Raw genomic sequence first — 18,183 nt, forward strand, 5'->3', positions numbered from 1 at the left:
CGCCGAAAATAAATTAATTCCCATCCACTTACTTACGTAGTTACTCGCTCTGCTGGTTAGCCGCAGTTAAATCGACCAATCGATCCGCGAGTTTCTAAAATATTCGCCTCCAATATATATAAATATCTAATGATTATCATATTAGAAGCAACGTGCGGTGTTTGTGTTTGGGTAGTGCAGCTGTCACTTTTGCGCTGCGTTTCTCTGTCATTATGAAAAATGAGCTATGCAGAAAAATTGCGGTGTGTTTGGATTTATTATGTGGAAGAAATTAATGCGAACACGTATCACTGTCGGGAGAGTTTTTATTGCTTCTGTGCATTTATCAACTTCATTAACGAAGCGTTAAAGTATTCCGTTTGGATTTCTCCTAAAAAAGAGCGGTGATATGATTTCGCGGCGAGCGTAATGAGCGACGAGCACACGCGTTTAATCTGTGCAGAGACGCGAAAATGAAAGTCGCGCTGCTGCTTTCTGCTGAGAAATATGAAATGCGTCCAATTAACCGCTGCTGTCGATCAGGAAGGAACTTCCAATTTCTATATACACTTTTTGCAGTCCGCCTCCGCTTGTCAAATAGTTACATGAATTCCACAATTATCGTGTGCAGAACCGAGAAATGTCGGCCGCCGTTTTCTCACTTCACAGATGCTCAGGATTTCGCAATTTCACGCGTATACGTGCGACAAAATGCATTTATTTTACTTCCTGTCTTAATCAACCCATATTGATATTGTTAAAAGACAAGTTTTTATCGATTTTTCATTAGAGCTGTGTGGTAAAACAGGAAATAAAACTCGCCTACGATCTGGATTTAGCACAAGTGAAATTTCAGCATATTAAGTACTTGCTATAATGTTGCTGTAAGTGTGCCAAAATAAAAAAAAAAAATAACTGTTGAATCAAAAATAATAAATTAAAAATGGGCTTGTCGCAACGATGCAAAAAACGCTTCTGAACGCTTCATCAAAATATTATTTAGTGTTTCAAAAGTTTTACTGGTAATATGTTTTTTTCACAATTTTATTCACATTATGTTATATAAAAACCTTAAAAAAATACAAGACAGTGTTGGTTTCAAGGATAAATAATATAGAACAATTTTAGATTGCATTTTTTTATTGGTTTTATTGCCAAATATATAATTCATAATTATTATTAATTGTAATGTTACGATTTGTAAGTAAGTACAATGAAGTCATGAAAGCACTCTTAAAAGATCAAATTTTCACAATTTTCAATCATTTTTTTATTATTAGGAACTCAATTGTATCAGCTTTTATGCTTTTATTTCTTGTTTATTATATTATGTCGAGTTAAATTATATTTTGCTTTAGGTATAATATTATTGAATAGTAAATATGACAAAGCACCTAGCTTATTAAATTAAAACTCATTTCAAAGAAAAAGCGTAATAACAAAATATTGCAACTATAATTTGATGGAAAAATTTTCAGATTCTATTCTAAAATTTATTTCATATTTTTGCTGGAAAAAAATTATGTGTATAGATAAGGTATAATGAAAAAAATATATTAGCGATTTTTTATTACTGACACCATATCAGCCTTTAATTGCTAAAATGTGGCCAAAGAGAAGCAATAAATTAAGACTTTTCTTCATACGTAGATTTTAAATGAAAGGTAATTCAAAACGTCATTATGAAGCTGTATGTTTTCATAAAAATTTTAAACCTGAATCACATTATTTAAATTTCTTTCACTCTACTACTTAGAATTAATGTCCTGTCATTTTAAAACATAAGATTTGATATTTGTTATAGATAGATAATACAAACATGAATAAGTAAGCTGATCAATTAGTAGTTTAATAGCATTGTTTTGCAGTTAAGTATCCTACATTATTATGTATTTTAAAATTAGTTCTTGATTCTAATCTTTACCCCTGATGGTGAGCAGAGGGAAACTCATTTCAGGGTAGTGTTTTGATATAAAAATATATAAATTCTTATTGTTAGAGAGAGACGTGGCAACTGGAGGAGGGCTTCGATGTATGAAGAGACACAGCCGGCTCACTTGCGAGCCCTCGGCGCTGGCTTGTTGGACTTGATGTTGGCGCAGCGGGGGATGTGGCGCTCGGCGGCCCCTTCGCTGAAGCGGCGCGAGCAGTGCGGACACTGGACGTAGTCAGAAGTGTCCATCGGCTTGGGTGGCGGCAGGTCGGACAGTTTTCCACCAGCGTCCATGATCTGCTTCACCATCCGCGCCTGCCGGATCGTCTCGATGAAGTCCTCGTGCTTTTTGCGCCAGTTGCCCTTACTCGCCTCACTCTTTGGTTGTTGCTGAAATGTTGTTCTCGTTTATTTTTTTCTATTTGCGCAGGATAACAGAGTAAGTTTTAAAAATTAACTACAAATGTCTGCCATATTTTTCATTCTGGAAATAATTCAAAATAATGTTTTTCAAAATTTAGATTAATTTACAAAATTGGCAATTTAAAAACAAATATGGATTGGGAGCTTGAAAAAATATAAAAACACTTAATAAATAATGAAAAATTTGGAGAAAAGAAACTCTTTTTGTAATGAGAACCAAGAAAAATATTGAACCTTTTTGGCAGCCACGGCTGGGCCTCGACTCTTCCCGGCACTTTTCACAAAGGTCTCAGCTTCAGTTCCCTGAGTCCTCATCTTGACTGGGTCAAAGGTCTTGCGTTTCTTCTGCTTGGTCTTGCGGCAGATCTCCTCGTGCTTGCCAATCCTGTCATCTGCAAAGCGGCGGCCGCACAAATTGCACTCGGCCATGCCAGGAGGGCATGGTTCTGAGTGCTTGACCGGGGCAGCGGCTCCCGAAGAAGAAGGCGGCGACTTGGTTTTGCTAGCCTGCTGAAGATTCAAATTTGAGATAGAGAACCGTTGTTTTGGGGAGAAATAATTCTTACCTTGAGATCTGCAGAGTAAGGAGGGCTGACAGACTTAGTTGGCGAGGTCACTGGTGAGGCAGCAGCAGTGGGCTGCGGACGAGGTCTCGGTGCCTGGTAAGAGAAACGTTTACTTGACCTTCTCATCTTTCAAAATTTTAAAAACGTCAAGCAGAATTTTAAATCTTCAAAGGCCAACAATGGAGAAGAACAAAAATAGAAATTTTTAATTGTTGTGATTAAATTTGATGTTCTCACCTTTTATGACTAACATTTTTCTCTACGCAGAAATTTCTTGTATTTTAATATTTAACAGAACAACAAGATATTTAAATGAAAAAAAAAATCCAATTTTATTCTAGTGCAAAAACGTAAAAATTAACGAACATGCTTTTCGCTTTTATGTATATTTAAATTTACGAATTTTCTTGACTATTGTACCTAAAATAGTTGCAAAAAATAGAGATGTTAAAGTTTCAAATGCACAGTATTATTTGCCAATTTTAATTAGACTCATAAAATGAAGGAAAACGTTTCCGTGTAATTTCATTTATATACTCAAATTTTGAATGATAATTGAAATAGCGTTCTTACCTCAACTCTTTTAGCAGGCGCTACTTTTATTTTCGGTTCGCCCAGTGCCTTGACCACAGGTTTCTTGGAGACCACTTGCTGCTGACTATTCTCCGTGTCTGGGGCCAGTCCATTACGGGCGCCTACATTTGACAATCTTCCAAAGGCCGTGCCGCCGTTGCTCGAATCTTGCAAGGGTCCGCGGTTGTTGGTCTTGACAGCTGGACGCATGGAAACGGGTGCCTGTTGGCTCGATGTGCGCTGCGCCGGGGCCTTCAGAGGAGCTCTGGCGGGCCCAGTTTTGGGTTTGAGTGGGTCCAAGGGGTAGCTACGGTCCCAGCCGATGGGCATCGACTTAGACTCGCTCAAGTGGGACCGTGTGCTGCTCATCGAGGACATCGAAGACGACAGCGAGTGCATGGAGCGCCGCTCCTCAAAAAGTTGACGAACTTTGCCTGCATTTTTTTTATTTATTTTTTCTTCATTAACAAAAGAGAAAAACAATTTGCAAAAACTTCTGTAAATATATTATTGAGAAAAAATATTGATATTTTTTACGACAAATAAAAGAATGCTTTAAAAAATAGTTTGAACTTTGAATGTTTTAATTTTAAGTAAATTAAAAAATCCTCTCATAGAGATGAATTCCGTTTTCCATTAAATTCTCCATCAATATAATTTTAATATTTACTATTTGTTTCAGAAAATATGAATCAAATATGTAATAAATAACATTAAAATTTAATTTTTAATTTGAACTATTTTTAATAATGAAAATCTCACCTGTGGAATTAGTGGAAGACCCTGAGCCTGAAGAAGTGTTTGAACCAGCACTTCCACGGCCACTAACTCTTTGGATTGTTCTTTGCTGTTGATCTTCAAGCATCTGAAGCAGTTTCTGTTCCTTTTCGAGCAGCTGCCTGTGTTGGAATCTAGCCTGAAAATTGCAACATAAATTTTGCATATTAAAATTGGAAATCGTAGAAAAATTAATAAAAATTTACTCATTATATGATCATTGATTGTCAAGGACAAGCTTTCTATTTCAAGAATATCATTGAATGAATAGTAAATTATTGAATTAATATTGAGGAGAAACCTGCACATTAGCTTCTAATCGGCATGATGAGAGCTTTCAGTCTAATTCACGCATATGGGAAAAGCTCAATCTGCGTGCGTCACCGGTAAACAAAATTCCAAGTTTCGTTGTCATGGTGACGGGTGATTTAAATCGGGTGGAGTTTTTAAGTAATTACACTCATATCAAGCGCAATGAATTTTATTTAAGAGTAACCATAAAGTTTAACAATTAAGTTGATAAATAGGTCTGCATATTTGTCTAAAATGTTGCGATAAAAATTGATAATGAGGTTTGCAAACTGTTAAACAATATTAAGCTTTTTCTCACTCCTTCCCCTTTTTATTGCGTGGCATTCACTTCACGTTTCACCCCAAAATGCCAATGACCGACAAACAAAAGGACCCTTTTATGGCGAAATGAAAAGAGGAACAAATACTAAAAATCCCGTTTGATGTAGCATTCACTATTTTATGAATGTTCTCCCAAAATAGAACATCCTTTGTGTCACTTTTCCTCTAGCTTTTATGATCGACCCAATGAATGTTTTGGTGTTTAATAAAAAAAAGGGTATTACAAAAAAATGATTTTTAGATAAAGTTGAACTCAAAATATATAATTTGAAAAAAATAATAGGTGGTGCCTTCTGCACCAGTAATTAAGGGCACAGGCCGACAAGACTTTTGTCTTAGACCTGACCCTAAAAACAGCTATTTTTGTAAGTGTATCGCTAAAAAATGCTGCAAATTGTCCTATTTATTAATATTTTAAAATAATTTATAATTAAATATACACTATGAATGATATTATGTAATTGCAAAAACATCAATTTTTATTAGATATTTACATTTTCCTAGTAAAAATTTATGTGGCAATATTTTAAGAATTAAATATAAATATGCCATATTATATTATTCAAATGGCAATTACATGATAGAATTCTTGTAGGAGAGTTAAAAATAATTTTTCAAAATTAAATTCATATTTGAAGATAGATGTCCAATCTTAAGTTATTTAAGAATAAAAAAAAATTCAACCGAGTACTGACTTTGGGGATTTCAAGGTGCGGGGACGGTGAGCAGGGCAGCGAAATAGACGCGCGTCTCGCATACTCTGGCTGGAAAGACAGCACGTCGGGGGTGAATCCAAAACTAGCATCGCTTGACGACAAGTCCCACGAACTGTTGAAGGACCGATCCGCCGGCACGGCCGGCGTGATCTTAATTTCCGTGTCGTGCATCGGTGCACCCAGTTTTTTGTTCAACAAACTACGTCTTAAACTAATCCTCTTCCTGAGGTGACTTTTTCGCATGCACTAACTAAACGCATATTCGTCGCATTTGTGGAAATTAACAAATAATTTCCTGAGAAAAAAAACTTTTAAATTGAGCACCACTGTTGTTTGTCCAAGGGGTTGTCACAAACTGACGAAATTACCGTTTCGAAAAAGGGTGGCGCATTTGAATCAACACGCGTAAAGTGCATTATAGTCAACGCAAAAATAGCATTTTTAATGGCGATTCCAGCAAAGATAACTCGCGGGTGATATTACTCGGAGCCTCGTCAATGTCATGAGTTGTTAATTTTCCACCCCGCGGGTCGATAACAGGAAACGTGCGCCATGCTAAGTGGGAGAGAGAGACAGACAATTTCATAACAATAATAATTATCATTGTTCCGCGATGCGTGCAAGAGCGACACACGCACTTTGGGAAAAAACATACTGCGAGGCAGCAGACGCCTTTTTTGTTGTTTTTTGTACACTCGTCTGCGGTCTATGCTAGTTTTTGAACTCAATAATCTCTTGCTCAATGCATTTGTTCAATATTTTTTCATTGAAATTACATTCATATAATGCCACTTTATTTTTTGAACCTATTAAATTCTTTTTTATAATATTGCTAAATGTCGCATAAATTACGGAATATTCTATTAAAATAGAATATTCAACGAGCACTCCTCATTGCAATAGTTTTGTTAGTGTTGGTCATAAAAGAGCTGTTGCATTATAAATTTTTTTCAGTTTCACAAGACGCGCTATGAAGACATCAACAAAGATTCCAAAATATGCGCGTTTTTTATAAATTTCCAAATTTTCTTTAAACTAACTTTTGAATTTCAAAATATTTGCCTGCATTTGTATGCTTCAAAAAATTACAATTATCTCTATGCATTATACCCAAATATAATATTATAGGTTTTCTGAAAATATGGAACATTCATTGTAAAATACAAAAATATTAAATACAGTGAAATAATTATTTGTTAAAATTTTTACTGCCATAAAAAAGCAAAAGCAAAAATTTTCATTGTATCTTGGATTGAATTAGAATCTTCTTGGGACATCTGGCTTAAAGAATATGTAAATTCTGAACGTTTTATGTGCATAAAATTTTAATCAAATATACTATATTATTATTTAAAATATATATATAAATGTACATCAAATATTAGTATCGCTATCTAAAATCCTATTGGTTTCCGAAAATAAAAAATATACAAGTTAAATTTCAAATAAATTATTTGTTGTTGGTTATAATTTGGTTGTCAATCTGAAAACCCAATACATCACACCGATTTGAAGGCCAAACACGGAAAACGCAAGTTAGTTTCAACAGCAGAATGGCCTGGAGGATCGATAAGTGAAAATTACTGCGTGAATGTAGTTTCTGCTTGTGGCCGCGTCCCAACTTCTTGCCGCCCACGACACGCCAAGCGCCACGGACACAACCTCGGCCATCGCTGGGTCCGAGCTTCGGACACCACCGTTGGACAGGCTGTCCACGATGCGCTGCCAACCGGCCATTCAGCCGCACTCCATCACCACTGACCGCAAGAACGGCGTCGTTTGTGGCGTCATAAAAGAAACACCAGCAGTGGGCAGCAGAGTGACCAAAGTGACGTCACTCTGGTCACGCAAACACCCTTCCACAATATCGAGCGCCTGGTCAAATGAATGATAGGGGCTGTGCACAGCTCAAGATCGAGGACACATTTGCACAATGCGGCGGACATGCGAATAATCTGATTGCACTAGACGAGAAAGGCTGAACTCATTTTGATCATTACTTATTCCAACACATATTAATTTAAAAGCCTTCTATGCGCCAAATTGAAGTGCATGTGCATAAAGTGCTTAAATTAATTTTCAAATTAGACTTTTCAATACAATTTGTGACATCTTTTAGAACAGTTTAAATAAGAAGCATAAAATTGATTGTTTACATAATTACAAAGAAAACTTTTTATTGAGAACAAAAGCAATACTTTTTTTTTACACAAATGTATAAATATTCTGTCTCCTAGAAATCAAAATTAAAATCTAATCTTATACCATATTAAAACTTCTTATCACCTTCAATTAAGTAATGTGTTATGATACAGAATAATTATATTTATATTAATAATACAATAAAAATTAAAAAAGCAGTTCATTTTAATGTGGTTTATTTTTGGATACTTTAAATTCATGCAGATTTATTACTAGAATAATTGAATGAAAAGTAATTTCATCACAACAAAATCTTATATGTAAATTATCACCACCGAATGGTGACAAAAGTCATTTTTTTTATGTCATTTCCTTAAGAACCTTCTGGTTACGAGTCAAGGCTTTATTGTGTTCAGTCAGTAAAGGTCTTGGCGAATGTTATTTTCAATATCACGGTCGCCGCACTCTCTCCGCGCGTCTATAAAGCCGCCGTCAAATTCGTTGTGAGTTGTGAGAATGTTTGTGTAACAACTCTCATTCTCACCGCAGATGTATCGACGCGCTTCACTTGGCAGAAAAGATTTCTCCAAAATGAAGCTACTCTTATTTGGGTCCACGTCCGCATAATTGATCATAATAGCGAGCGGCCAAAATATTTTTACGTCAAAGATCAGATTGGAGCATAATTACTGTAATTTTCGGCCATTCACCGCCGGACTAGAAATTGATAGCATAATAATCCTTCCCAATTAGCAGGTTATAATTTTTAACGTCTTTGTTTGTTGACTGCAGCTAACTGAATTAATTAATTATGAAAACAACTTTCACGAGAGTTTCACGCTTAAGTCCAAATTTTCACAGATTCATAATATATTGTCACTCTTAAAAATTAGAATTTTCATTCTAGTAAAAATTTGCGAACAGCCAATTTTTTGACCCGCAACAACCGCAGCAAAATTCTTTGTGCTCCGTGAATTGAAAATAAATTAAGTGAGCTAGCAGAGCGGAATACACAAGTGACACGAGGATAACTAATGGGTCTGCGGCTCGATCTATTGTCGTCGTTTTCACACTCCCGACTTGCACCTTTATGTGCGAAAATCCGCGAAAACCATCATTAATTTTCCGTCGAAAGGGTGAAGAACCGAGGCCGTGAGGGTGCAATGACTCTTACTTGCTTATAAGAATTGATCTCTGCCTAAAGCGGCGAGTTCGAGAGCGATCGCGCCCAGGAGGTCGCATGTCCTTATAAGAGCAAGCCCTGAGTGACTCATTCACCTGACGGTGCTGGAAGGTGAAACTACTGCAGTGGCGCCAAGGCCGAATCTCTGGCCGTAATATAAAATATTGGCTGATTTGCACCAGCTTACCTGGATTGTGCTGCTGCTGCTGATTATCAGAAAATAAAATTTTTGCTAAAAAACAATGCAATATTATGTTGCGTCCAAACAAATTTTTCGATCAAGTGAATGTAAACAATGTGATGCAACAATTTTGACAAATAAACATTAATTATAATAAAAGATTCCTTGTTTTGGGGCCCAGATACATTACAACATTACTGACAGAGCTCTCTTCTGATTTAATTAAAAATGACTGTTATTTCCGTTCAATTTTTGTGACACTTAAAATTAACCAAAGAAGATTAATTTTTGTGAAGTAAATTTTTTAATCTGCAATAACAATTTTTTTCTGTTTAATCTATGAGATTTTAATCTTCAGCAATTGTTTTAATAACCCCATAATTAATATTTTCCTAACAAATCTTTCATTTAATTACACTTTAAAATAATATTCTCCAAGCAGATCTTTAAGTCCGTGAAGAAAACTTAGCTTAGTTTTTTTTCATTATTTATCGCATAGAGAAAGTCATTTAAAGTAAAATCTGAATAATTTTAATAATAATAAAAAAAAAAACAACAAAGAAAGCAGATGCGAATCGATTGTTTCACTCCACTTCCTGCTGTAAGCCACCAAGTAATGTGTGTATGTTTTCATTTTTGCATCGTCTGCGAGTGAAATTAATTAACAAAATGTATACGCCTTTGCCCAGCTAGAGCGCAAAGGTGGTGCCGCCAGACCTGCACCGCCTCACCTAAATTTGTCGGCGTTTCTCGCTTGGCTCACTCTCACCCACTTTTATGTAATTAATTTAATTAACGGCGGCATCGCTCATCGCACCAACTATCCAATTAAGAATGTTTGTGCTGTTTGTTCGCGATGAAATAAAAAATTATATGTTCTTTCAAGAGCCAATTGAAAGAGATTAATAGTGCAGAAATTGGAGCCAGCACAAAAATAAACTTACTTAGCGATAAGAAAACTTTCTGCTTCTGCTGAAGAGCAATTAAAAAGAAAGAATGATACTAGAGAATTGAACAAATGAAGTGAAATTTTTAATGGAATTCATGTTTTAGAATCAGCGCTTTCAAAAGATTTATTTTTCAGAAGTAATTCTTTTTCCTTTTCTAATTGATGTAAAAATTTTAAAAAAATTAAAGCTACGATGAGCAGACAAAATGTCAAAACATGCACTCCAACAAAAAAACAAAAAATACATTCCAGGGGATTTGCTGCAGCGGATTTTCTTCTTGCCTAAACGCATGCATTTCATGCATTCTGCTTGTGCACAGTCAGTTTTGTGCGTGTCAAGCATCTAACTATTTCACCACACCAAATTCTTAAAATACGCGTACAAATAAATAGATTAGATACAATCACAATCCAATGAAATATTGTCAATTTTTCAGAATAATTCTCTTTTAAGGAACTTCACATCTTTAATTCATGTTTTATGGAGTTTAATTTAACTTCTAAAGTATCAAAGTATTACCTTTACATTATATCAGAAATGATGGGAATATTTGTTTGTTCAAATAAAAAAATTGATCAGGGTTTGGTTTATGGTTCATCATTTTACTTGGATAATAAAAGTATTTATGTTTATGATTTATAATTTTACATTCTTTCGTTAAAAAATTCCGACTGACCTGCATTTGGGTGAGCCGCGAGACTGGTGGGTGTGCCGGCGCCGGGGGTTCCATAAGGACAGTGAAGGGCGGCGAGTGATGCAGAAGTGAGGCCATCGCTGCTGTCTGCAAACGAGTAAAAAATTAACCAGACGTCATGCAAATCCGGCTAATTTAGCTTGGTATAAAATTACACACCAGCATATATACCGCTTACAATTGGAGCGCCAAGGAGGGTTCAAGGGAATATGATCGTTTTTTCAATTCATGAGTTATTTTTTTATTGTGCCAATCTTTGAGGGAGTAGTGGTGCTTATAAATAATTTAGTGTTGTTTTCGTGTGCTAATTTTGTCGCGGTAATTTGTTTACTGATTGTGGGCGCGGCAGCGTGCGCGGATGTGTCGTGAAAAATTGGAGTAGCTTTGGGCGGCGCGCGACAATTGCTCGTCGCTCATTAATTGACGCCGTCCACGCCATCCTTATTCAACCAAGGACGCTGATTTCCACCGACAGAAGTAGACCACACACGTGTATTCTACTATGCAGCTAATTAAATACAGGCACCTCTGTCCGATTCAAGATTAACGATCAACACAATAATTCATTAGCATTCATTATCAACTAAAGGGGGCCAATAAACAAAGCTAATAAAATAGAGGTCTTCTATGAATTTAAATTATTCACAAAAGGAATTATCATAAACTGGAAAAGCAACGTATTCTTTTTTCAATATACAAGAGCCAGAAAAAATATTAATCAATTTTAATTATTTAAAAATTTATTTTTTCAATGAATAAAAAAATAAGTCCCAAAAAGAGTGACAAAAGTAAATGGGATCATTTTTACAATTGAAAAAACTTAAACTGAACAATGCTTCAAAATCACTAAATATAGGCTTATCCCGGGAAAAATTAATATTCTAGAATAATTAAACATAATTCTTGCAAAATAATCAGCAGTTTTTTTCTCTACATGTTTTGAAGTAAATTTAAGATGGATTTAAACGCCAGCCGTTTATTTTAACAAATTTACGACCTCAATCATAATGAAGAAAGATACAATTAAATAAATATTTTTTTTATAAAATTTACCCTCATTTATCAAGGGAACAAAGTTCCGCAAAATTTAAAAATTTATGGATTTAGGATTTGGCAAGCAAACGTGATGTGCACAATATAAGATATCCCTGACCGCAGAAAACAAAAAACAAAAGAGTCGCTGATAGGCCGTCTGACTGGGTTTCCTGAATGATATTAACCTAAATCTGATAAGAAATATCAAAAGCCGCCCTTCCGCTGCATACACTCGGCAACTTTACTCTGTTTCTAACGCACTTTGCAATACATTAATTTCCCACCTAAATTGATTTCCGTCTAAACAGAAAGAACTTTGATTATGATGACCTTAAGGATTACAGAATATTTTCGACTGTGGCCAATTCTTGCGAACTGACCGATGACGTTATTATGGCTATCTACTGCACGCAAGGCAAACAATTTGATTTGCATACTTTATGCATATCAACACCCCTTAACACACATTCGGATAAGTAATTGCGATCGAATTGCTGTACTGTGTTTGCCTTACGCAAGATTGTAAACACAAATTTCGACCCGATTATCGTGGATCTGGGTCACAAGGGAAAAAATTCAGCCAGCCCTAATGCGTCTCAGAGAGTTATTTCCTGATTCTAGAAAGCCGATAGGCTGCACTTTTTATAGTTTTGTACATGCAGGTAGATTGCCCTGATAATGTCCATCGAACTTGAACTGAAACGTGATATGAATCGCGCGCTTTTATTTTAACGACTATATTCCTCAATTCATTCGCGTTTGAAGATGCAGGTTTTGCCAACCTTGATCTCCATTGCAAAAAAAATAAACCCCCTCCCCCCGATATTTTCAACTAAATATTATATATTTGTAAACAGTAAACGTTGGAGGTAAAATAAGAAATTTATAAAATAAATTATAAACAATTTATCACTTACAAATATGTTCCGTCAATTAAAAATTTGCATGAATTAAAAATATTATTCCTACTATGATATTTTTCCATCCGGTTTCTTGGAATAAAAAAAAAATATTGCAAGGTGTGTTTGTGTCACGCCAATTCAGGTAAATGCGTAATGATGTCAGAGTTGCGCGCTTGTTATGACGCATCGATTGAGGAAAGGAAGTTTGCAGTGTCTGCGGCACCTGAAGCGCCCGTCATAAATTTGATTTAACACCATTTGGTCTTTTGTTATGTACAGTACATCCTCTCTGAGTAATCGTTTCAGGGACAATATATTATTAACTTTCAGGCCAGTGCGCACAACAGGATTGGAAATTTCACTCTGTAAGGATGGAGGTTATTGTAGGAACTGGATAAAATTGGAATTTATTAATAATTTAAAGAATTAAATCAGGGATAAAATAAAGAGCCAAAGTGATAAGGAAAAATGTATTTTTTAACACGAGAGAGCAATCAAAATAAAGTTTTTTTGGTAAATATAAAAAATATTAGATAATTATGAAATATGAATTGTTATTACTTTTATTAGGTAAAAGCAATTTAAGCCGGTGCAAAATTTCTTCCGAGATGAAAATATTTTTATGTAAATATCAGATGTACCTAAATTATTGAAAACTTAACTAAATAATACGTAAATTTTAAATCAGTTTTACATTATTGGGAATTACAGGAGAAAATAGCACAAGTTTTTTTCAACTGAAGCTTGATCTGCAGTTAAATTATCTTAATTCACATAATGAGTAAAAACGAAAACTATAAGAGAAAAAGAAATTGGTTTAGTCTTGCGGTGGATGAAAGGTGGACCTATTTCAATAATTAAGTACTATTAAGGGTTAAACGTCTTTAAACCATAATTATAAACATAATATCCAATTTTAAATAAAAATAATTTATAAAATGCAGCTGCAGCATTTTAGAATTCCAAAGCAGAGGCGTTCCAAGAGCAAACCAGTATATTAGTATGAATTTTCAGAGAAAAATCTAAATACCTGTTCGAGTGGGTCTCGTGGACAGACAGGACGCTGAGATGAGCGTGGTGTGTTCGGCGCAGCAAACTCAACTAGTAGTTTTATCCCGGCAGACAGTCAGTCACTGTTACTTTTATGCACTGGTGCACACACGAGAAGTAATCCCTAAAGAACAGAGTGCACGAAAGGAAGCCAGCAGCGGAGGCCGCGGAAGAAACGGCGAGAATGGCAATAGCAGCCGAGCCAGCGCTCTCGGGCCGGCCAGGCGCACACCACGTTCAAGGTGTTTTTTTCTTGAGCACCGTCGCGCCCTCCTACGCAAGGCGATTACGCGAGGTGGACTGACGCTCGGGTCGGCACATTGTGCCGTGACAGACCAAACCCGTGCATTACGAAATTGGTTTGTGTGTCATTATTACACACAATTAGTGCACCTCTCTTCTTGGCGATCGATAATATTAATGAGGTGTTTTGATTAAAACGATGATATAATTAGCTGAAATTAAAATAAGTTACTATGTATAAAATATCAGTTAATATTTTAAATATGGAAAGAAATTATTGCAATTAATTTTATCAAAATGAAAATATAACTCGCTTTGCGCGGATGTTTCTATGGCTCATAATTACAGGAGAGGTATTTTTTGTGTGTTTTACTTCGTAGTATTTTTCTACTTCAAAGTTTTACTAATTTTTATGTTTTAATGTATTACTTTTTTTAAATTTTGAAAAAAAATATATTTAAATAAAAAATAAAGGGATGAAAAAAAATGAGCTGTCTCTGAAAGCTATGAATGAAATATATTTTTGATAACTTAGACATAGACTTATTTATTTTAAACCATGGATTCAAGTAATCGATAAATTTTATCATTTCATAGATATTTCAAAATTGATCAGCCTCAAAAAAATTATTAACTTGTAATTTTAGCCCCACATCAAATGACACTAAATGCGGTAAAACCATCTGGAAAACAATTTGAACTCGATTAACCCCATTATTAAAAACGAGGGTGGTCTTGAAAAAAAGCAATCGATGTCTGGTCAATTATATTCCGTCTAAAGCAGGTCACCTGGATCCAATAATGAATATCAGAGGAGGTGCGAGCTTTGTTATATGTGTTGGAGAATATATAGCGTGATCCGCGCCCAGACTGATACACGACCCCCTTCGCGCCTTTGTGATTCAGACAATATGCTTTTATATGAATGCATTGCAAGGAGGGCAAATAAAAATCACGTTGCTTTGTATAGTACCATCTCTGGGAGCTCTAATTAAGTCTCGTTGCACGCGCTTGCACATTTTAATTAACCCCCGCGGCGTGTGCTGTTTTTATTTGTTACTGTAGCAAAATAACAATTCATATTAGGTCAGATGTTGGATGTTATTGATGTAAATAATTATTTATACTAGAAAAATAAATTTTTCGAAAACAAATTTTCCCTATATTATTTTAGTAATATTTGAAATTGATATTATTTACATTAACATAAAAAATATAAAGTTATAATTATATATTTACCTTTGAAATAAAATTATTCCTTTCAAATTTAGTATTTAAGAGCTTGAAAATTACAATTTAGAGAAAAATATTTGTTCAAAACTATGTTGGAAAATGAAATTTTCTTAATCTTTGGATTTTTTTATATCATATGTTTTCCCCCTTTTTTGAATGCCTGAATTGATGCTTCATAATGAACTTGCTTGTCCTTGACAATTTCTTGCGAATACTGCACACAAAAATCAATGAGAGCATGACCAATACTAAAGAAGACTGTATCGATCTATGTCGCATTTATTATACCCGGCAAAAAAGTCGATGAAAAATATTCTCAATTGTACAAAATTCACATTTGAAAGTACTTCACAATTACTGGAAACTTTTAAATGAAATAGTTATTTTCACCATTTTCACATTATTTTACCTTGTGACGAGAAGTTGCCAAGAAACGGTGATGGCCGTGGTGCTGAAAGAGGACTGCCGAGTATAGTGGAACTCAAAGGCAGACACCGAGGTAGTTTGCCCACGCATTGACATCCCACATTGAACCACCTTGCCAGCAACCCATTTACCGCCCTTTCCTTTCATTGTGAATCGACTAATATGGCAATAATCACAAAATCAGCTGCAATGTAAATTGGCATTATGTTATAAAAAGATTTTCACTTCCAAAAAAATTATATTGTAACAGAAACAAAATAAAAAATGATGCCAAAAAAGTAAAGAGTAAGAAAATTGTATGTATTAATGTGGCAATAAAAATCGTGTGTAATATGGATAATTTGGGATATTCCAATCTCATAAAAGTTTATTTAATTTGGATGATGTGGGCTAAGTTGCCAGTTGCCCTGATCGTAAACCCAGTAAAATTTCCTTTGCTTCTATAAAGGGTCGACCAAATTTTAATTTTGAAAAATAGCAAAAAATAGAACTATCAAAGAGTGTTTTCAGTTTTTTTTAACCTTTTCTCTTAGTTCAATTAAAGATTGAAAAGGATAAAAGTGGATATGAGTGGATAGAATCAGATGGAAGAAAGTTTCACTGATTAAATTCTCATAATTTGTAACAGGTGTAAAGTGAGCTACATTAATTTCATAAAATTACAAAGTCACAGTGATAGTTAAAAGTAAAGTGGAGTTTTATTTGTCATATCTTTAGAAAAATTAGATTTTATCAATTAATTTCATCCTTTGGATTTCGAATTACAACCATATAGCCAACAATAAAGTGGCAATAAAATTTTACAATGTAAGCATAATTATTATTATGATTTTAGTTGAATCTAACTGGTTTTTAATATATCGACAAAGTCTCAAATTTTCTGTGTAATTTTAAAAATTCAAACCACAAATCAAAATGCAGGACACGGATCATTGGATAACAATTATTACCCAATATTTTTCAAATAAAGGCGAGAGAAAATTTAGTAGTTTTTTATGAACAAAGACAACTGTAGCTCTGTGTTTATCATAATTTTCTCTCCACCACTCTCCGCTAAGCAATTTGGATTTCATCTTAAAATATATTAAAACTGATAGTGCAGTGGAATTTTAAGGTATTAAAATGCATAAAATATCGGAGATTTGGACGGTTTAAAAATTTACAATAAGTGATGAATGTTAATTCAGTTCATGTTGATTTATGGACATGGCTGCACTTGTGCATGCTCGTCAATGTCATCTAAATGCAGATAATTAAACCCACAACTTGTCTATGGGTTGATCAGCAACATTTTTAATTGTGCTGATTGCGTCACGCAGTAGAATTCCATGGAGATCTTCGATAGTTTTATCAGCGTCAATTTCCTATTTAAAAAACCATTTTAATACTTTGTGAAAACTGACCCGACTTTTAACTGACCTTAAAGGTTTTGTCTTTCAGTGCCTGGTAATTCTGCCATACTTTGCTGAGGAAACTGTGATTTTCATATCGCTCCTCTCCGAAACCCGGTCTTTCATTCAAAGAGTCTCGGCCCATGTGCAGCAAAAAGACAAGGTCAGGTTTTGGAAGGCCGACGTCAGCCTGTCTACACCAGTCTAGGCTCATGCCCTGATGAAATGATATTCTTTATAAAATTACAGTTAGGAAAAAAACAGTATTACGTCTTTGGCTGCCGAGTAAGCGACTCCAGAGAAGGCATATCTGTCCACAACAAGAGTAGTTCCGCAGTTCAACAGCTTGCGCATTCGCGACCTGATAAAATAATTCAGAATAAATTTAAAAATTCACATATCGCAAAGCGCTATGGATCAAATGCTTGCGTGGATCCAATAAAATGTACGTTTCAAATGAAATTTAAAACTCACTCGAGCTCCCATCTGTTTCCGGAGAATAGAAGGTGGATTGCTTTGTCATTCACATCTTCCTTATTGGCAAGGTAGTCATTAATCACGCCACCGATTCTGGTGCTTCTGTCTACCAAAAAATATATCATAATTATACAAAATTATATATTCAAAACAAAAATATAAAAATATGTATTATTTACAGTATTATGTAATTTTCAACGCTTTTATAACTTTGAAAAAACAAAATGTTCACAGGATTTTTTATAACTTTCATAATATACTCTTCAGAAAGTTTGTAATTAATACCTGGGAATGGAAAATGCTGAGCCGGAAAATTGAGCTCTGATAGAGTTTTTGCCAGCAATTTGCTTTGCGTGGTTTTGCCAACGCGGTCACATCCTTCCAACACGATGAGGGCTCCTCTCTTCATTGTGTTCGTTTGCATTTTCGGCTGCTGATTTTGTCTAGAGTTCTTGCCTATTTAAAATTAGAAGGCTTGACAGACCTAAACTCTGCAAGAATAGGCAGCACAAAATTAGAGGGCACCGCTTAGCTCCGTCTTGTTGTTCTGTTCATATCAGATCAGAGATCAGATTATACCAGATTTGCCAAAAGATGTGAACAGCGCGCGCAAGTTGCTCGCGAGTCAGCTGGCAAGAAATTGCGAGTAGTGTGTTTGTTAAGGAGTTACAAATTA

The 18,183-nt window shown here is 34.9% G+C and overlaps 2 protein-coding genes across 6 annotated transcripts; both read right to left on the reverse strand.

Annotated features, from left to right (window-relative positions):
- Positions 1–1,148: 1,148 nt before the first annotated feature.
- On the reverse strand, positions 1,149–15,716 carry LOC132197888 (uncharacterized). 5 transcript variants are annotated; one of them, XM_059621482.1, is made up of 7 exons: positions 13,718–13,961; positions 10,733–10,837; positions 4,237–4,390; positions 3,475–3,932; positions 2,902–2,994; positions 2,570–2,845; positions 1,162–2,302 (listed from the first exon to the last, which is right to left on the reverse strand). In XM_059621482.1, the coding sequence occupies exons 2-7, from the start codon at positions 10,826–10,828 to the stop codon at positions 2,033–2,035; spliced, it is 1,347 nt and encodes a 448-aa protein (XP_059477465.1). In that variant the 5' UTR covers positions 10,829–10,837; positions 13,718–13,961; the 3' UTR covers positions 1,162–2,032. The 5 variants fall into 5 exon arrangements, with proteins under 5 accessions (XP_059477463.1, XP_059477462.1, XP_059477465.1 ...); XM_059621480.1 differs by lacking the exons at positions 10,733–10,837; positions 13,718–13,961 and adding an exon at positions 7,185–7,358 and having other exon boundaries at positions 1,149–2,302; positions 2,570–2,842; XM_059621479.1 differs by lacking the exons at positions 10,733–10,837; positions 13,718–13,961 and adding an exon at positions 7,185–7,354 and having other exon boundaries at positions 1,155–2,302.
- A 586-nt stretch (positions 15,717–16,302) lies between these two features.
- LOC132197050 (thymidylate kinase) lies at positions 16,303–18,121 on the reverse strand. Its single transcript, XM_059620090.1, has 5 exons — positions 17,793–18,121; positions 17,505–17,613; positions 17,301–17,391; positions 17,059–17,247; positions 16,303–17,003 (listed from the first exon to the last, which is right to left on the reverse strand). Exons 1-5 carry the CDS (start codon positions 17,929–17,931, stop codon positions 16,893–16,895), a joined length of 639 nt encoding a protein of 212 aa, XP_059476073.1. The 5' UTR covers positions 17,932–18,121; the 3' UTR covers positions 16,303–16,892.
- Positions 18,122–18,183: the final 62 nt, after the last annotated feature.

This window comes from Neocloeon triangulifer, unplaced genomic scaffold (genome assembly GCF_031216515.1).
Source record: "Neocloeon triangulifer isolate White Clay Creek 2 clone unplaced genomic scaffold, ASM3121651v1 ptg000012l, whole genome shotgun sequence".
Classification (NCBI taxonomy): Eukaryota; Metazoa; Arthropoda; class Insecta; order Ephemeroptera; family Baetidae; genus Neocloeon; species Neocloeon triangulifer.

Excerpts from the sequence above, each read along its gene's own strand:
- LOC132197050 (XM_059620090.1), bottom strand. The coding sequence starts at position 17,931 with ATGCAAACGAACACAATGAAGAGAGGAGCCCTCATCGTGTTGGAAGGA. Across the intron at positions 17,614-17,792 it reads TCAGCATTTTCCATTCCCAG|ACAGAAGCACCAGAATCGGT; the intron begins GTATTAATTACA and ends ATTTTTTGGTAG. Across the intron at positions 17,004-17,058 it reads TGAAAGACAAAACCTTTAAG|GAAATTGACGCTGATAAAAC; the intron begins GTCAGTTAAAAG and ends TTTTTTAAATAG.
- LOC132197888 (XM_059621479.1), bottom strand. The coding sequence starts at position 7,337 with ATGGCCGGTTGGCAGCGCATCGTGGACAGCCTGTCCAACGGTGGTGTC. Across the intron at positions 2,995-3,474 it reads CGCCTGCTAAAAGAGTTGAG|GCACCGAGACCTCGTCCGCA; the intron begins GTAAGAACGCTA and ends TTCTCTTACCAG. Across the intron at positions 2,303-2,569 it reads CAGCCGTGGCTGCCAAAAAG|CAACAACCAAAGAGTGAGGC; the intron begins GTTCAATATTTT and ends ACAACATTTCAG.